This window comes from Melanostigma gelatinosum (genome assembly GCF_949748355.1).
Source record: "Melanostigma gelatinosum genome assembly, chromosome: 15".
NCBI lineage: Eukaryota > Metazoa > Chordata > Actinopteri > Perciformes > Zoarcidae > Melanostigma > Melanostigma gelatinosum.
In genome coordinates this window covers 18,717,610-18,736,820 of record NC_136648.1, presented here as the reverse complement: position 1 = coordinate 18,736,820, position 19,211 = coordinate 18,717,610, and the positions used below count along the sequence as shown (strand labels likewise).

General features: G+C 42.4%; 4 protein-coding genes across 4 annotated transcripts; 2 read left to right on the top strand and 2 right to left on the bottom strand.

Moving 5' to 3' along the window:
• Positions 1–920: 920 nt before the first annotated feature.
• On the bottom strand, positions 921–2,586 carry LOC306789134 (zona pellucida sperm-binding protein 3-like; the record flags this gene model as incomplete). Its single annotated transcript, XM_079284940.1, has 9 exons — positions 921–958; positions 1,184–1,275; positions 1,384–1,469; positions 1,555–1,660; positions 1,739–1,919; positions 1,998–2,086; positions 2,168–2,256; positions 2,337–2,503; positions 2,574–2,586. The coding sequence occupies 9 exons, from the start codon at positions 2,584–2,586 to the stop codon at positions 921–923; spliced, it is 861 nt and encodes a 286-aa protein (XP_079141066.1).
• Positions 2,587–6,868: 4,282 nt separating this feature from the next.
• On the bottom strand, positions 6,869–10,998 carry LOC306789133 (zona pellucida sperm-binding protein 3-like; the record flags this gene model as incomplete). The annotated part of the gene is made up of 10 exons (XM_079284939.1): positions 6,869–6,919; positions 7,178–7,362; positions 9,596–9,687; positions 9,796–9,881; positions 9,967–10,072; positions 10,151–10,331; positions 10,410–10,498; positions 10,580–10,668; positions 10,749–10,915; positions 10,986–10,998. The coding sequence occupies 10 exons, from the start codon at positions 10,996–10,998 to the stop codon at positions 6,869–6,871; spliced, it is 1,059 nt and encodes a 352-aa protein (XP_079141065.1).
• Positions 10,999–12,196: 1,198 nt separating this feature from the next.
• Positions 12,197–13,637, top strand: LOC306789132 (zona pellucida sperm-binding protein 3-like; the record flags this gene model as incomplete). The annotated part of the gene is made up of 8 exons (XM_079284938.1): positions 12,197–12,209; positions 12,280–12,446; positions 12,527–12,615; positions 12,697–12,785; positions 12,864–13,044; positions 13,123–13,228; positions 13,311–13,396; positions 13,505–13,637. The coding sequence occupies 8 exons, from the start codon at positions 12,197–12,199 to the stop codon at positions 13,635–13,637; spliced, it is 864 nt and encodes a 287-aa protein (XP_079141064.1).
• Positions 13,638–15,953: 2,316 nt separating this feature from the next.
• LOC306789131 (E3 ubiquitin-protein ligase RNF212B-like) lies at positions 15,954–18,945 on the top strand (the record flags this gene model as incomplete). The annotated part of the gene is made up of 12 exons (XM_079284937.1): positions 15,954–16,062; positions 16,515–16,567; positions 16,663–16,737; positions 17,018–17,112; positions 17,210–17,312; positions 17,426–17,454; positions 17,542–17,582; positions 17,686–17,710; positions 17,822–17,888; positions 18,566–18,623; positions 18,740–18,770; positions 18,870–18,945. Exons 1-12 carry the CDS (start codon positions 15,963–15,965, stop codon positions 18,943–18,945), a joined length of 753 nt encoding a protein of 250 aa, XP_079141063.1. The 5' UTR covers positions 15,954–15,962.
• Positions 18,946–19,211: the final 266 nt, after the last annotated feature.

Sequence of the window (19,211 nt, the reverse complement as noted above, 5' to 3'; positions counted from 1 at the left end):
TCTGTAAAAAGTCAGTCAGAAAGCTGCAGCTGATTCAGAACGCTGCAGCTCGAGTCCTCACTAAGACCAGGAGGGTGGATCACATCACTCCAGTTCTGAGGTCTTTGCACTGGCTTCCTGTCCAACAAAGAACTGACTTTAAAATCCTGCTGTTGGTTTACAGAGCACTGAATGGTTTAGGGCCAAAATACATCTCTGATCTGCTGCTACCTTATGAACCATCCCGACCCCTCAGGTCGTCTGGGACCGGTCTACTTTCTGTTCCCAGAGTCAGAACTAAACATGGAGAAGCAGCGTTCAGTTTTTCTGCTCCACATATCTGGAACAAAGTCCCAGAAAGCTGCAGGTCTGCTGAGACCCTCAGGTCCTTTAAATCAAGATTGAAGACCTTTCTGTTTGCTGCTGCCTTTAATTGAACCACATTCAATTAATATATTAATCAATTTCTGCATTTTATTTCTTACACTGTTTTTTTTAATGTTTTAATGAATGTTCTTAAATCTCCTTATGTTTTGATGCTTTTAAGTGAAGCACTTTGAATTACCTTGTTGAAATGTGCTATACAAATAAACTTGCCTTTATGCACAGCTCAACTACTTCCTGAATCTCAGACGCTCTATCATTTCCTCTGGAACAGGATTGGACATAACTAATTAAATCACCTGTGCTTGATCTCAGCAGCCAACAACAAGCAAGCACAGGTGATTTAATTAAGTCCTATCCTATATTAGAGGAAATATGTGTCTGGGATTCAGGAGGTATTGGCGCCTGAACAAGATTCTTTTTTACCCAACGACACACTCAAGCTTAATAACATGAGCCCTTTCAAGTAGATAGTTACACCTTTAATGATTTCATTATGATCTGAACCGCAAAGAGACAGGCATCAAGCTTTTAGAAGCTTACAAGACAAATACAATTCAGATTGAGGGAGCCAGTGTGCACGATGGATCCGTTCCTGTTGGAGAAAGAAGAAAGGTTAAGTAGTTGTTGAGGATAAATTGAATACATAGCACAATGTAAAATTACCTTGAAAATACTTCAGGAATTCACATCAGTGATGATAAGTGGCCCAAGGACAGCATTTTGAACCACACCATGCTTCCCTGTTTAAAATAAATAATAAAAAGTTTAAGTACAAATCAAACCAGACACATTAATATAGCAGAAGTCACGCAGATACCTGATGCTGTACTCCTGGTCCTCCTGGACTTGCAGTCAGATTCACAGCAGTCACAGAGATTGCTGTACGCAGAGTTGTCCAGCAGCTCCCAGCTGAGATCGTGAGGATTGAAGGAGAGTCAGAAAGTTATTTTCAAGCAGTCCATCACACAAGTCTGATTGAACCCAGAAAACATTGTGATCGTGAAGTGACATTTTTACCCATGCTCTTTGACATAGTGGCAGGCCTTCTTGGTGTGGTCCATACCGTTGGGATCCCAAGCCACAAGTTTACAGTGGATAAACACCTGTTGAGTGGTGAGGTTGAGAGGCATAGTTAGCTTCCAGCTGTCACAATAAAGCCCTGAATCTAAAAAACAACATTATAGTTACCCGTTCGCCGAGCCCAAACCTAAAGGCTTGAAGGGACAGATGGATCTCAGATGATTTTTGCCGGTGTTCGAATTTAGAGGGAGATACCAGACTGTCCACAAGACATCTGTGTGGTTGAGAACGGAAAACAGCGTTACATCTTCTATCTGGCCAACAAAAAGCTGCATCAGTGACACAAGATTACCCCTTATTGGCGATTATCGGGTACAAAGTGCTCTCAGGCTGCAGCTCTGCTGTGGTAGCCGCTACGCATTCCTCAAGAAGCAGCAGCAAGGGCTGATGGGTCATCTGCGACACGCTAGCCATGATTGGGATAAAGGAGCCCAGAGGAAAGGTAGAGGATTCAGCAGGGCCTGAGAAGTCAGCTACAGGAGAGGAGTCGTTACGTTACAAGAGTCACCATGAGAGCAGACATTTCCAGTGAAGTCATGCTTTACACCCACCATTCATGAGTCCAATGTGGAACACTAGATCTCCAAGACCGTATGTACTGAACACTGGCTCATAAAGCAGAGGGTACCAGTTATTAGGCCTGCAACACAACAAAAGCAATAGAGTAAAGCAACTGCTGCCAGTTTACCAAACACTCTACTGTTGAAGCATGAACACCCACCTCTCATATGCACAGGCAACGGGGTAAGTGAAGTCAGGAGAGGATCTATAGGTCAGATCATTGGTGTACATCAAGTGATCCCCAGTTACCTACGAGAGAGACAAATGTCACCAAGCTGCAGGAAACACACTGGACTCAGTGTGCAGATAAATACACATGTTTTACCCACAATTCTCCTGAAGTTACAATCGTTGACATCCACGCTGAAAACAGCCTCGGTGGCCGAGATGCGGGTGGGGGAGCAGTTACCCAGACGGAAGAGCGAGAGATCAGCCTGGGATCTGCGCTCCGTCCACACCAGCGTCACGAAATCTGGGCCGCACTCCAGCTTCATGTCTGGAAGAAGACACAACACAAAGAACTCAAGTTGCTACTCAAACAGCTTTTGTTAATGATCATCACATACCTTCAGCCACCATTTTGCTACAGTATTACCTGCATATACCAACATGGCAGCGGCCAGGCTCAAAAGCAGTGCCCGTTGCCAAAAGAAAGCCATCACGACTGGATGCCTTCCTCTGACACTGTGGAGGTTTTTAAGTCCTTGTTACCGGGGCACTTTTCATTAAGAAAACCTCTTTCACCTGGTGTGTGTCTACAGCCTCAGGTGCAGAGGCCATCACACTGATTGCAGCTTGGAAAGCAAGGCTGCGGTCGAATAGTCCTTTTTGCTCATAGGGTACATCCCAAGTCTCTTTATTGCATCCCCGTTGTATCCCCATACAACCCAAAGGGCTATTAGGACCATAAAAAAAAGCATAATATGCTGTACCTTTTTATACACTGCAGTGTCTCGGCTTTTTCTTTGAGCAGGTCTCAAGAATAAACTCGGGTGTGAATTACTGCTGAGATCTAAGAGGTTTTGTTGTCACAACTCTTGGGACTGATCATAAAAATATAGGTATCCAGACTTAATACAAAAGTCACATAAGCTTAAACTTGTAACACTGACCTGATGTCCATGTGGTGTCGTCCTGTGAACTCATAACGTCTCCTTGTCGCTAGTATCAAACAATTGGTTGACTGTTTCGAGGCTGCCAACAAACATTACATTTTGACCTTACAATTAAAGGGAGCTCCTGAATTGTTAAGCTGAGGATCAACAGTCTTAACTTTGTAGATAATATGGTCTTCAGACTCGTCTTCATTGGCCATGAGATTTAGAGGATCTAACTCATTTTGGGCAGCCATCCTGCTACCAAATACCTCCTGTTCCTCAAGCTCTAACTATGAATTATGACATTTTTGATATATAAGGCTGCGTTGCCACAGATCATGTATACAAAACAAGTCGCCCAACTCTGTATCAAAATTGTCTGTCTGAATCCTTTATATTAAAAATAAAAATGAATCAGATTTTGGTCTGTTTAGCCGTGATGTAAATAATGCCTGAGACGATCAGTTTGCTGCACTTTAATGCGTTACACACTGTCTGAAAAGGTAAACAATACAATGTAACATTTAACAGTTCACTCATAATAGCCATTGCCATAGCCTTCAATAGCTGCATATATCCAATAGTTTACAACTTAGCTACAACACTCAAACTCAGTCGGCCCCAGGGAACACCTTGTTAATTTGTGTCCAAATGTAAACTATTATAACGTTCCCGTTATGTTAATACTTAAATGCAAGACAGTTTATTTGGCCCTAATGTATAAATTGCTGACACTGACGCATACAGTTTATTAAATGCCAATTTAAATGTCTGGTGAATTCCCAGGTTAAGCCAAATGTGGCTCGGATACTTTCACTTTTGTTTGTTGGCGAGTTTGAGTGTTGTAGCTAAGTTGTAAACTATTGGATATATGCAGCTATTGAAGGCTATGGCAATGGCTATTATGAGTGAACTGTTAAAAGTTACATTGTATTGTTTAGCTTTTCAGACAGTGTGTAATGCATTAAAGTGCAGCAAACTGATCGGTCTCAGGCATTATTTACATCACGTTTTTGGGGAACATAGGGAGAGCATTCTAGCAGATGCACACTTTGTGATTGTAACCGAGTAGCCAGCCAGTAATTCAGCCTCAGTAACAGCCAGAGTAAGAAAACACCTGGAGGCTAAACTGGCCAAAATCGGATTCATTTTTATTTTTAATAAGAATATAAAGAAATCAGACCGACAATTTTGATACAGAGTTGGATGGATTGTTTTGTAGACATGATCTGTGGCAACGCAGCCTTACTATATATCAAAAATCTCATAATTCATAGTTAGAGCTTGAAGAACAGGAGGTATTTGGTAGTAGGGTGGCTATGTCCCAAATCAGCAGTTCGATGCTCTAAATCTCATGGCCAATGAAGATGGGTCTGAAGACCATATAGCCAAAGTTAAGAGAACTAGTTTATCTAGCAGAGTTGAAAACAAATAGATCTGCACACTAAGTAGCTCCCATTAAAGGAATTTCAATCTATATTGTAAGAAACGCCTGCATGCAGGCGAGCATGCTAGCAGATGCACACTTGGTGATTGTAGCAGAGTAGCCAGCCTGTAATTGGAGCCTCAGCAACAGCCAGAGTAAGAATCCCTGCAGGCTAAACTGGCCAAAATCTGAGTGTTATTTTTAATAAGAATTAATAAAAAGAAATCAGACCGACAATATCTAGTTGGATCACTTTGTTTTGTATATATATAATATGTGGCAATGCAACCTTACTGTATTATATCAGTCATAATAGTAAGAGCTTGAGGAAAAATAGGAGGTATCCTGTCAGGATAGCCATTTCCAAAATCAGGGAATCAGGGATCCTCTAAATCTCATGGCCTATAAAGATGGATCTGAAGACCACATTCTATCTGAAGGTAAATGACAGTCAAGCCTCAGACCAATACATCAGGGCCTCCCTTTTATTGTAAGGCCACAATTTAAAGGCCAATCGGAAGTAAGTTGCCTCGAAACGGCCAACAAATAGTTGGAGACGAGTGATAAGCAATGAGACGTTATGAGTTTACAGGATGACATTTACCACATGGACATCAGGCCCTAGTGTTGCATGTTTAAGCTTGTGACTTTTATATTAAGTCTGGGTACCTATATTTTATTTCCCTGGAGTGGTGATGACACAGCCAAAAAAAATATATAATATAACAGTTTGAGGAGTTCACACTTGGTTTATTTATTATTAACAATCTGCAAACAGTTCAAGTTGAGACCATGTAAAGCTGACGTCCCAGCGTCACGTTAGTTAGGAGGCTGAGGTCATCCGCTTCAGTCGAGCACGATCATGGAGTCTCCGTCAGCTTAGACTGGGCCTCCTGTTGAGATCAAGTTGAGAGCTTTAGTCCGGTTTAAAGTGAGTTTTTAACCAAACCTCCAGTTTCAGAACAGAGACTACAAACCTGAGAGGAAGCTGCAGGAACGGACACGTTGTTGGCCTTCGAGTCAGACGGAGCCACTATGATCAGGGGTCCCAACACAGAATGGTGACTAAAGCCGTTAGTTTCTGAGAGGAAACAATAAAATAAAGATTATGACTTCATTGAGAAAAAAGGATGAAAACACCTTTGTTGGCAGAGAAGTAATACCCCATTCAAGTCCTCTTTTGGTGCGGGGCTTGCAGGTTGAGTCACAGCAGCTACAGACAGAGCTCTTAGAGGAGTCATCGAGGAGTTCCCAGCTGGAAGAGGAGCAATTGTATCACCATGTTGTTAAACAATTTTGTAAAGCACAAAAGCCATTAAATTGATTTTTTGTTCAAATACAAGACAGTCAACATTTGCTCCTCCGATTGCCTGTTTTAACTCAACAGGTCATGTTACAATGTTGGCATTTATTTTAATTAAGGAAACCTTGTGCAAGAAGTTAGAATAGAAATATTTGTTCACCGAAATAGTTACGATAAGTCTGTGTTTTTTTTGAGAGATAGTCATTTAACTTTTTAGTTGCATTGTTTGATGTTCATGTAAGATAAGCAAACCTCCTCCTGGCTCAAGATGCATACTTGGCACGCATGACATCATTGGTATCGTCTCTGAACTCTCAGCAAGAAAGCAAATAAACAGGTTTTCCAAAACATCTAACTGTTCCCAATCAGTCATTACCTCTCACTTTCCTTCTTGTAATGGCAGGCTTTCTTGCCAGCATCAAGAACTTCGGGATCCCATGCAGTCAGTTTACAATGAATGTACACCTGAGGAGCACACGACAGTCAAAAAAACCCTAAATAAAAATCATTTAATATTCCTTATGGCAGTTCCCCCTCTCACCTCATTTCCAAACCGTAACTGGAAGGCCTGCAGGAGAAGGGTGAGAGCAGACGACTGGTAGCGAGGGAGGAACTTAGAGTGTCCCCTCTTGCTATCGAGAAGACACCTGAAGAAATTAAAGTGTCGCTGATCAGCAATAAGACTTCACATCTGGAAAATAGTCAATAGAAGACAAATCAGTGCATGAACACCCACCCATAATTGCTGATGATGGGGTAAACCTGGCTACCAGACAGCAGCTCTGGTGTAGTGGTCGCCACGCATTCCTCCATGAGCAGCAGCAAGGGTTGATGGGACTTCTGCTCCACTGCCGCCCATATTGGCATGAAGGAGCCCAGGGTGAAAACATTCTTCTTTGATATATGAGTCAATTGATCTGTAGTGAAAAAATAAAAATGCTTACAGTGTCTCCTTGAGTAAGCCCATGTTGCATTTGGTAGTGTAAGAACTCACCATTGAGCAGCGCCATGTGGAACACTAGACCGCCTCTGCCTTCAGAAACACCTGCGCCAGGGTTCAGGAAAGGTGGAACCCATCCTGCGGGTCTGAAATATAATGGGAGCATTTTCTCAGCTCACATTTCAGCTTTAAAAGTGGAATTTTGATTCTTGACAAATACCTCATACCTTTTATAAACGCACTCGACGGGATACACATAGGCAGCCGGTTTGGACCTTGGTTGTGGCCGGTAAGTCAGCTCATTTCTATAGAAGAGATTTTTTCCTTTGATCTGTAGAAAAACAGCTTGTTGAGACACTCGAGAGGCTGAGAGGAATTTTAGTTGAATGGAGCTTTTGCATTACCTGTTTTTTGAATTTGCAGTCAGCAAAAGCGTAGTTGAACTCGGCTTGGCCCTCTCCGCTGGGCAGGACATGGAAACCAGAGGCCATGCAGGTTCCAAGGAAGAGACGCGCTGCATACGGCACCAGCTCCGCATTGATCTTCCATGTGATCTTTATCGAGTCTTTCGCACAGACAACTTTGATCTCTGCAAACAAACCACGTATGAGTCCAGTTTCAGTACACAAACAACTTACAGAAGGTTGAAACATTACCACGTGCAGCAAATACCTGCATTGGCAACAGTTGTTGCAAAAACTGCCAAGATGATCACACCTAGGTAGAGATGAGGCCCCATGACTGAATGATACAAAGCCCAGTGGAACTGACACTATTTGTAGTCTCCCTGTCCAATTAGCTGAATGATTAACATCTGTGTGAGAGCAGGGCGACTCTACAATTTATAATGTAGAGTATTCATTTAGACAATTCCTAAATGCAGAGGTGGAACTTGATCAAGTATTTTACCCAAGCAATTCAAAATAATATGTATTCATGCGCTCATTTTAGTTTACGCTGTTGGAAATTTGAGTGGAGAACTGTGTGTTAAGAAGTTATAATATAAGTGTTTAATGATTCATATTTAAGAATTCATAATTAGTCATAATCAGAAGTGTTTTGGAAATGCATAATTAGGATAATCATAAAAGTGTTTTAGGATTGGTAGCTAGAAGAGTATCTTAGTAGAATTTGTAGACATGAAGCTTTTGCCAAAAGTTGCAAAGTCTTATCTTTTATATAGAATGTTTATCGTAGAAGGGTTAAGCCATAACAGACAGTCATTGAATGTATTAAGAGTAAGGCGTAGGGACAGACAGATTTCTTGACAGGCAAGTATAGATCACACCCGTGCGAGGGTCCTGGGAGGAGGAGAAGGTTGAAGTTAGCCAATAGGAATTGAGATAGACAAAAGGGGAGGGGTTTCAACTGTTTGTGGGTGGTTTACTTTAAGACTTTTTTCTCTTCCAGTGTTTTGCTCCCAGAGGACACACGTGTCTTCTGAGGAGCTGAGGGGAGTTTTTTTGCGCGGGTTTTTCTTTGTTTTATATTCTGTTAGTAGTGTACTTCACTGTATAATTGTATTTGCTTCAGTAGGATTAAATTCCTTTTAATTGTAAACCAGTTTTGGTAGCTTTATTAAGATGCAGCACTGCTGAAGACTGCAGCACTGCGTGCATACAGGCTTGCTCCCACGGTGGGGCAGATCCGGCTCCCACAACGCCTCCTCTGCGAGGCAAATTGTCATTTCTGTTCACTCTACTGTATTTGTTTTGACTAGTGTTGGTACACCGTTTTATCAAGTCCAAAGTCAGCGCAGCTGTCTACCAGGACATTTTAGAGCACTTCATGCTTCCCTCTGACAAGCTTTATGGAAATGCTGGTTTCATTCTCCAGCAGGACTTGGCACCTGCCCACACTGCCAAAAGTACCAATACCTGGTTTAATGACCGCGGTATCTCTGTGCTTAATTGGCCAGCAAACTCTCCTGACCTAAACCCAGCAATGCAGACGAGCTGAAGGCCGCCATCAAAGCAACCTGGGCTTCCATAACAGAAATGCCACAGGCTCAATGCCACCATGCAGTAATTCATGCAAAAGGAGCCCCGACCAAGTATTGAGTGCAGACGTATAACATTTCTGTATTAAAATTGTGTTTGAATTAGTTCTATGGAATATTCAAGCGCTGTGAGCCATAACCAAAAGAAATAACACTTGAAATATATCACCCTGCGTGTGATGACTGAGTGTCACTTCATGAATTACTGAACTAAATGAACTTCGATGAGATTCTGATTCATTAAGCTGCACCTGTATATTTTATGATTGTTACCAAGAGTTGTGATGACACAGCAACAAAACCTCAATAGATCTCCGCAGGAATTTAGTTTATTCATAAGAGCCCTGCTAAAAGAAGCAGAGATCATTCACTGTATATGAAGTTTCTGACCAGATGTGCATTTCCAGCAGTTTCACCAAGAACGAGCTTCTTTTTTTACCCAACTACACACTCAAGCTTAATAACGGCAGCCCTTTCAAGTAGATAGTTACACCTTTAATGATTTCATTATGATCTGAACCGCAAAGAGACAGGCATCAAGCTTAAAAGACAAATACAAGTCAGATTGAGGGAGCCAGTGTGCACGATGGATCCGTTCCTGTTGGAGAAAGAAAAAAGGTTACGTAGTTGTTGAGGATAAATTGAATACATAGCACAATGTAAAATTACCTTGAAAATACTTCAGGAATTCACATCAGTGATGGTAAGTGGCCCAAGGACAGCATTTTGAACCACACCATGCTTCCCTGTTTAAAATAAATAATAAAAAGTTTAAGTACAAATCAAACCAGACACATTAATATAGCAGAAGTCACGCAGATACCTGATGCTGTACTCCTGGTCCTCCTGGACTTGCAGTCAGATTCACAGCAGTCACAGAGATTGCTGTATGCAGAGTTGTCCAGCAGCTCCCAGCTGAGATTGTGAGGATTGAAGGAGAGTCAGAAAGTTATTCTCAAGCAGTCCATCACACAAGTCTGATTGAACCCAGAAAACATTGTGATAGTTCAGTGACATGTTTACCCATGCTCTTTGACATAGTGGCAGGCCTTCTTGGTGTGGTCCATACCGTTGGGATCCCAAGCCACAAGTTTACAGTGGATAAACACCTGTTGAGTGGTGAGGTTGAGAGGCATAGTTAGCTTCCAGCTGTCACAATAAAGCCCTGAATCTAAAAAACAACATTATAGTTACCCGTTCGCCGAGCCCAAACCTAAAGGCTTGAAGGGACAGATGGATCTCCGATGATTTTTGCCTTTGTTCGAATTTAGAGGGAGATACCAGACTGTCCACAAGACATCTGTGTGGTTGAGAACGGAAAACAGCGTTACATCTTCTATCTGGCCAACAAAAAGCTGCATCAGTGACACAAGATTACCCCTTATTGGCGATTATCGGGTACAAAGTGCTCTCAGGCTGCAGCTCCGCTGTGGTAGCCGCTACGCATTCCTCAAGAAGCAGCAGCAAGGGCTGATGGGTCATCTGCGACACGCTAGCCATGATTGGGATAAAGGAGCCCAGAGGAAAGGTAGAGGATTCAGCAGGGCCTGAGAAGTCAGCTACAGGAGAGGAGTCGTTACGTTACAAGAGTCACCGTGAGAGCAGACATTTCCAGTGAGGTCATGCTTTACACCCACCATTCATGAGTCCAATGTGGAACACTAGATCTCCAAGACCGTATGTACTGAACACTGGCTCATAAAGCAGAGGGTACCAGTTATTAGGCCTGCAACACAACAAAAGCAATAGAGTAAAGCAACTGCTGCCAGTTTACCAAACACTCTACTGTTGAAGCATGAACACCCACCTCTCATATGCACAGGCAACGGGGTAAGTGAAGTCAGGAGAGGATCTATAGGTCAGATCATTGGTGTACATCAAGTGATCCCCAGTTACCTACGAGAGAGACAAATGTCACCAAGCTGCAGGAAACACACTGGACTCAGTTTGCAGGTAAATGCACATGTTTTACCCACAATTCTCCTGAAGTTACAATCGTTGACATCCACGCTGAAAACAGCCTCGGGGGCCGAGATGCGGGTGGGGGAGCAGTTACCCAGACGGAAGAGCGAGAGATCAGCCTGGGATCTGCGCTCCGTCCACACCAGCGTCACGAAATCTGGGCCGCACTCCAGCTTCATGTCTGGAAGAAGACACAACACAAAGAACTCAAGTTGCTACTCAAACAGCTTTTGTTAATGATCATCACATACCTTCAGCCACCATTTTGCTACAGTATTACCTGCATATACCGACATGGCAGCGGCCAGGCTCAAAAGCAGTGCACGTTGCCAAAAGAAAGCCATCACGACTGGATGCCTTCCTCTGACACTGTGGAGGTTTTTAAGTCCTTGTTACCGGGGCACTTTTCATTAAGAAAACCTCTTTCACCTGGTGTGTGTCTACAGCCTCAGGTGCAGAGGCCATCACACTGATTGCAGCTTGGAAAGCAAGGCTGCGGTCGAATAGTCCTTTTTGCTATAGGGTACATCCCAAGTCTCTTTATTGCATCCCCGTTTCCCTCACTTGCGTCCTTTCCTTGCATCTTAGTCCCTCCCACCAGGGATGCATGGAGAGATCATGTAACATCATTTCATTCAGTCACGTGAGGCTGATCATTCCCGAGTGTCGGGTTTGATGAGTGATATAATTTACATTTAACCTGAAACATTGAACCTAATAAATGAATTACAGTGTTCAAGAGACACCATAATAATATTCTGGGTGGTTTAATAATAACACCACAAACTGAATTTGAATGTGTACAGACGCAAATAATTCATAAGTCAAACGCATTCCACCGGATAGAAATCAGTCCTGCGCTTATGAACAGAACAGTTAAAGAGGTAACAGACAGAGAGACAACACCTCTACAGCGATGATTCATGTGTCTATTAGTTATTCGTATTATTAGTGACTGTTATTCAGTACAGTGATCATGTGTACAGACACAAACTTATCAAAAGTCTCTCCAGCTGTTAAAGCCGACTGACAGCTGTGATCAGCAGTGATCAGCAGCCGCCATCATCAGAAACAGACGTCGCTTCAGTGAGGCAACTGAGGAAAGGACGTTCCATATCTCTTAAAAAACATTTTCTTCTCTCCTCGCATGTGGAGACGCAAGTGAGGGAAACGGGGATGCAATAAAGAGACTTGGGATGTACCCTATGAGCAAAAAGGACTATTCGACCGCAGCCTTGTTTTCCAAGCTGCAATCAGTGTGATGGCCTCTGCACCTGAGGCTGTAGACACACACCAGGTGAAAGAGGTTTTCTTAATGAAAAGTGCCCCGGTAACAAGGACTTAAAAACCTCCACAGTGTCAGAGGAAGGCATCCAGTCGTGATGGCTTTCTTTTGGCAACGGGCACTGCTTTTGAGCCTGACCGCTGCCATGTTGGTATATGCAGGTAATACTGTAGCAAAATGGTGGCTGAAGGTATGTGATGATCATTAACAAAAGCTGTTTGAGTAGGAACTTGAGTTCTTTGTGTTGTGTCTTCTTCCAGACATGAAGCTGGAGTGCGGCGCAGATTTTGTGACGCTGGTGTGGACGGAGCGCAGATCCCAGGCTGATCTCTCGCTCTTCCGTCTGGGTAACTGCTCCCCCACCCGCATCTCGGCCACCGAGGCTGTTTTCAGCGTGGATGTCAACGATTGTAACTTCAGGAGAATTGTGGGTAAAACATGTGCATTTACCTGCAAACTGAGTCCAGTGTGTTTCCTGCAGCTTGGTGACATTTGTCTCTCTCGTAGGTAACTGGGGATCACTTGATGTACACCAATGATCTGACCTATAGATCCTCTCCTGACTTCACTTACCCCGTTGCCTGTGCATATGAGAGGTGGGTGTTCATGCTTCAACAGTAGAGTGTTTGGTAAACTGGCAGCAGTTGCTTTACTCTATTGCTTTTGTTGTGTTGCAGGCCTAATAACTGGTACCCTCTGCTTTATGAGCCAGTGTTCAGTACATACGGTCTTGGAGATCTAGTGTTCCACATTGGACTCATGAATGGTGGGTGTAAAGCATGACCTCACTGGAAATGTCTGCTCTCACGGTGACTCTTGTAACGTAACGACGCCTCTCCTGTAGCTGACTTCTCAGGCCCTGCTGAATCCTCTACCTTTCCTCTGGGCTCCTTTATCCCAATCATGGCTAGCGTGTCGCAGATGACCCATCAGCCCTTGCTGCTGCTTCTTGAGGAATGCGTAGCGGCTACCACAGCAGAGCTGCAGCCTGAGAGCACTTTGTACCCGATAATCGCCAATAAGGGGTAATCTTGTGTCACTGATGCAGCTTTTTGTTGGCCAGATAGAAGATGTAACGCTGTTTTCCGTTCTCAACCACACAGATGTCTTGTGGACAGTCTGGTATCTCCCTCTAAATTCGAACACCGGCAAAAATCATCGGAGATCCATCTGTCCCTTCAAGCCTTTAGGTTTGGGCTCGGCGAACGGGTAACTATAATGTTGTTTAGATTCAGGGCTTTATTGTGACAGCTGGAAGCTAACTATGCCTCTCAACCTCACTACTCAACAGGTGTTTATCCACTGTAAACTTGTGGCTTGGGATCCCAATGGTATGGACCACACCAAGAAGGCCTGCCACTATGTCAAAGAGCATGGGTAAAAATGTCACTTCACGATCACAATGTTTTCTGGGTTCAATCAGACTTGTGTGATGGACTGCTTGAGAATAACTTTCTGACTCTCCTTCAATCCTCACAATCTCAGCTGGGAGCTGCTGGACAACTCTGCGTACAGCAATCTCTGTGACTGCTGTGAATCTGACTGCAAGTCCAGGAGGACCAGGAGTACAGCATCAGGTATCTGCGTGACTTCTGCTATATTAATGTGTCTGGTTTGATTTGTACTTAAACTTTTTATTATTTATTTTAAACAGGGAAGCATGGTGTGGTTCAAAATGCTGTCCTTGGGCCACTTACCATCACTGATGTGAATTCCTGAAGTATTTTCCAGTAAGTTTTAATTTGACATTGAAATATATATTAAGTTTATCCTTAACTACTACACAATTGTTTTTTTTTTTTTAAATAAATTCTCCAACAGGAATGGATCCATCCTGCACACTGGCACCTTCAATCTGAATTGGATTTTTTTATTGTGTTTTGTAAGATTCTGAAAGCCTGATGCCTGTCTCTTTGCCGTTCAGATTGTAATGATGCATTAAAGATGTAACTATCTACTTGAAAGCTCTCACATTGTTACGCTTGAGTGTTTTCTTCATAAAAAGCTTGTTCTTGGTGAAATGCACATCTGGTCAGCAACTTCATATACAATGCTTAACGATAAGATCTATTTTCAAGAAGCACAAACCTGTCAGAATATCTTCATCAATATGACTAGTATACTGTCACTGGGAACAGCCCTAAGTCATGGTAAAAATAGACAGCAGAATCTGCTCCTTGATACACAGAGCTGAATTGACACTGCTGTCTTTAGTCTTTTAACAATGAATGATCTCGGCATGTCACTTTTCTTCCAGCAGGTCTATTTCAAGGCTAAACTCAACATTTTATTCTATTTCTTTACATAGAAAGTTGTAACAAGATTTAAATGGATTGTTCTAATGTTGTCTATTGATGCATGGAAACCTTATTACCCTCCCAAAATGGGTCTAACATTTATACTTAGCCAACTGATCCTTGGTACATAATTCAGTCTGAAGACACACCAGCACAAATATGTTGCGCCAAGGATTAATAAAGCTTTAAGGTGACTATTTCTTTAACTTGGACACTGTGCAACCAGTGTAGTTTGGATCAGTAGGTCTACAAATCACCAGCATTCAAAGGGCAACAATAATTGCAACTCTCTGTGCTGAACTGTTCAATTTTAAATTCTATTTAGAAAGGGTGAATTTTCTAATGAAATAAATGACTAAAACGATGTTTGATTCCTATTGACTACCTTACTCAAACGTCTAAAAACAAGCTGGCATACTTGTCTAATGTCATGGTTAAATTAGCCTTAACTGCAATAGCAGACCTGTCATTTGCATGTTGATCCGGGACGCTCCGAATGGGGGTTTTACTACGTCACACGATCAATCGGAGCACGAGATCCGCTGCTTGCGCTGAGGCGGGACGTCTGCGCTGAGCTGAAATATCATCTCTGAGGATAACGTCAACTAACTCTCCTCTGAGCACATCAACAGGTAATGTTGGCAAGATAAAGACGAGTGTGCGGATATCCTCTAGACAAAGTTTAATGAAAGTTTTGAGCCAAAGTGGATGTTTCACAATTTAAGCTAACGTTAGCTAGCGTTAGCAAGCAAACACTTTGGTAGCCAATAGGCTCTTTTCATAGCAGCCATTTTGAGGTGTCATTGCAGGGTAAACACAGGTGTCAGTAATAACATTAATTATGGCCCTGTTCCAGTAGGCTTGTCAGGACGGAGTTGTGCATGCTGGCTCACTGGAATGGCTGTGACACAATACATTGAATGGGACTGCAATTAATTGAATGAATTAACGTTACACCTGTGTTTACCTTGCTATGACAAGTCAAAATGACTGCTGTCAAAAGGGGCTATAGTAGCTATAATCTCTTAGCATTGTGGATAAGTAACATTCGCTAGCTTTGTCTTCACGTTAGACAAATGTACCTAACTGTACTGGTGTGTGTGTCTGTGTGCCTAATGCTAAAATGGTTAAGCTATTGCTAACTTTTTGCATGAAAGTGTATGTGATGAATTTATATTGTTAGCTTATGATTATGGTAAAAAAAAAGTCACAAAAAGACTTGATATTAAAATGTATCTACATAATGGTACATCACATGGCAAAAATATCATACCTGACACCTTTTGAACATGCCTTTAAAAAAACCATGTGCATTCTTGCTAATATATTGCCAGTAGTTTCCACTAGTGGAGTGTTGAGACGTGGGGGACTCAAGTTGGGTGCTAATGCCTGGTTCCACTTTGTCTCAAAGGTGTTGTATGAGATGAGGTCAAGGCTCTGTACAGGCCAGTCAGGTTCTTCCACACCAGACTGGGTAAACCATTTCTTTATAGACCCGGCTTTGTGCAGGGGGATAGTGTCCCAATACTAAAAGAATATAAAAATGTGTGACCACATACTTATGGTCATAGACTGTAATATTTCATGTTACATATTCACATTTGTGTATCATGTATTTTCAGAGGAGGAACCCCACAGGACTAAAAATGGATTGGTTCCACTGTAACCAGTGCTTCACAAGGAGAGGGTCGAGGTTTGCTGTGTCCAGCTGTGGCCACATCTGCTGTGAAGCATGCATTAAATCTAGTGAGACGGTGATATCTACAAAGTCAATTTGCTTCCATTATTATTCAAAGTTACTGTGAGGAACTTTTAACTGGTTGTGAAACGTTCTCCTCATTACTACCGATGCCCCTATATGACCTACATAAGTAAACAAGACCATCAGCGATTGGTGGAAGCAAACACAGACACCACGCTGGCGGAGACCCAGGCTGTATTCCTGGGCCTGCTGGAGGGAAGGGAGGCATGGGAGAACCAGAACCAGGACTGAGGATGGCAGACTGCCAGACCCTGCTGCAATAAAATTAGAGGTTTTCTGAAGAGAACCTGGTGCTTAGAAACACTACCACTTTCGTCCAAACGGACCGCCAAAATTTACACAAAATGAGAGTGCCTTGTAGTAACTTTAACACCATTGCTCAAATTAGACAGTTGCCGGCTAGTTATGGTTCTTGTGATTCTGTCTTTCCCCGCAGAGCAGTGCAGTGTGTGTGGGGCCAGCTGCAGCTACTTGGCCATCACAGATGAGGTTGATGAGTTTGACATCTCCATGACAGGATACTGTCTGATCACCTTATTTTGCATAGCCAGCTTATTATATTTGCACTATTATTTTTGTTTCAGATGAAGCCACAGGAAAAGGTGTTTTTCAAGGACCCAGTGAAGCTCATCCAGTCACGGCTGGAGCACATTTCACAGGTCTGTCTCTGCTGTGCAGCGGCCGCCCAGGCTCCCGCTCTGCTGTCATTGTAAATGCTATACAGAGACTTTAAATGTCAGAGCAGCCAGTCAATTAGTAAGTGAGTCACAACAAGAGACTGCTTCAATTAGAGGGATATTTGACTGGATTAAAAGCATCCTAAATGGTCAGCATCATTTGGGAATCCCTGAGCTTTAATCCAAAAGCCAAAGTTGAATCACATGATGTTTTTATTTTCACTGAAAGAATATTTGACAGTGAGGTCTTCGTGCTCCTCAGATTGCACTTTTTCAGCGGACACAGACGGAGAGAGTCCAGCATAAGTCTGTTGAACTGGAACGACGTCTGAAGGAAGTCACTGAGCAGGGTTACAGGTGATTTCCATATCTGTTGTTGTTGTTCCTTTGTGGCCGTGTAAATACCCCCCCCCCCCGATTGTAACGCTATTCTTCCCACTTCTGTCATCATAAGGCAACTCTCTGAGCTGAAAAGAGAGAACGCTGAGTTAAAAAAGCAGCTTTCAGAGCTGAAAAGAGAAACTGCTGATTTGAAAAAGCCACTTTCTCAGCGGAGGGTAAGTGCTCCGAAAGTGTAATATAGAAAAAGTTCATTTTTTGCCAAAAATGCCAATGTTGAGGTAATAAGTTACATATTTAATTTAGCTTGCACACTTTGTGTTTGCCACAGGTTTCTCCAGGACAGTTTCATACAAATGGGTAAAACCAAATTTCCCTTTCAGGACTACCCTGTTTATTCACAAACACTCCAGTATTACAACTTTTAACTTATTGTCGCGTATATAGAACTCAACGGATGTCCCTCCCTGTGGCTATCACCTCTCCAGGTAAACCCTGGGCTTTAAGTTGAATTGTTAGTTACTCCTTTTGGTGTTGGTGGTCCATTTAAAATTGAAGTTGAGGAACGTGTGTATGTTCTCTTTTTATCAGTTACCCCTCGTTCAAGAACCATGAGGTACGTACTCCGTGCTCTGATGGATTTCATTCTGTATTTGCAACATCGTTGTGTATTAACACTTAATGAAAGGATTGCTTTCTATGCTCAAACATGTTGTCTGTGTCTCAGTTACTTTGGCTCAGCAGAGTCTCACGGGTTGGCCAGAGACAGACGTCCCAGTCTGTCTTCCCTCACAGTAAGTCTCACAGTTACATTGTAATGTTTTGTAGACCTAGTGGAAATAAATACTGAAGAAAATACATATACCTCTGTTCTTAGATTATTCTGCAACTCTTAAAGACCCGTGTCGACATAATAACAGTGTGACATACATTTGTAATTCACGGTCAACTAAATAGCTTTTACCGAAGCGTTTCATGAGCTCTGGTGTTTGTTCTACTGTTAAGGAGATGCTATCTCCATGACAACTCCATCCACTCACGAAGAATATGAAATGAGGTCGAAACCTCAGTGAGGGGCTCGTAAGTAAGAGCAACGTGCAGGTTAACTCAATGTGTAGGAAAATGATTTAGTAAATAGTTTCAGAGTTTTTGTAAGACGTGTTTTAAATCTGCTCAAGACAAAACGGAAGTGACGTGTGCAGAGCCAGTTTGATTTTCATAAATATGAATCACCGCTAATTTTGACACTGAAGAGGTTGAAAATGGCAATTCATATGCTTATGATGGATTATAGTCTCATAATTATGAGCCGGGTGCCCAAGAGACCAGCAACAGGATATTGGCAAGAAATTGAGTCCGTGGTCAAAACTAGATTTTTATACTCATTACACATTTATACCCAGGTCCTCATCAGTACTCGTCAAATATTCAACTATGAACTTTAAATATATACTCCTATTGTTTTTGTCAGACACCTGGATCGGCGACCTCTATTTCCAGCCACAGTTCTCTCCATGAATACGTTCACAGTGAGTGTTGTTGCAAAGTGTTGTTGTTCTGTAGCTCGACCAGAGGTTCTGTGTTGAACTGGATACGTTCTGCATATTCTATCTTTAATCGAGGTCCTTTCACCTGTTTTAAATAGGAACACCCACATCCTTCAGCACTCCTACAGGGTAAGAAATGCTTTCCAATTAACTTGCCATGAAACATTCATCTTGATGGGAAAATGTTGTCGTACAATCGCTGAGTCAGTCTATTTGTGTCATCCTCAGAATTCAGCGTCAGACACCTAATGTTTTCCCGTACCAGTTTATGAATGGATTATCAATACACTCACCCAGACATTAATGAAATGGCCCCCATCAGTTATTAAGGAGTGTGTAGCCATATGTTTGTTTAATTTCTCTTAACATTTGGCACCAATGATTTAATGTAAAGTACTTGAAACCGTGCGGTTTACATGGATGTTGTTCCCATGCTTCCTCTGTTGATGAGTTTATCTGCCAATTGTGTTATTGATCATTGGTTGACTAATGGCCCTCCATTTTTTTCTGGCAATACATTTCTTTAGCAACAATTTATATTACCACCGTTTCTGCAGAGAATTTACATAT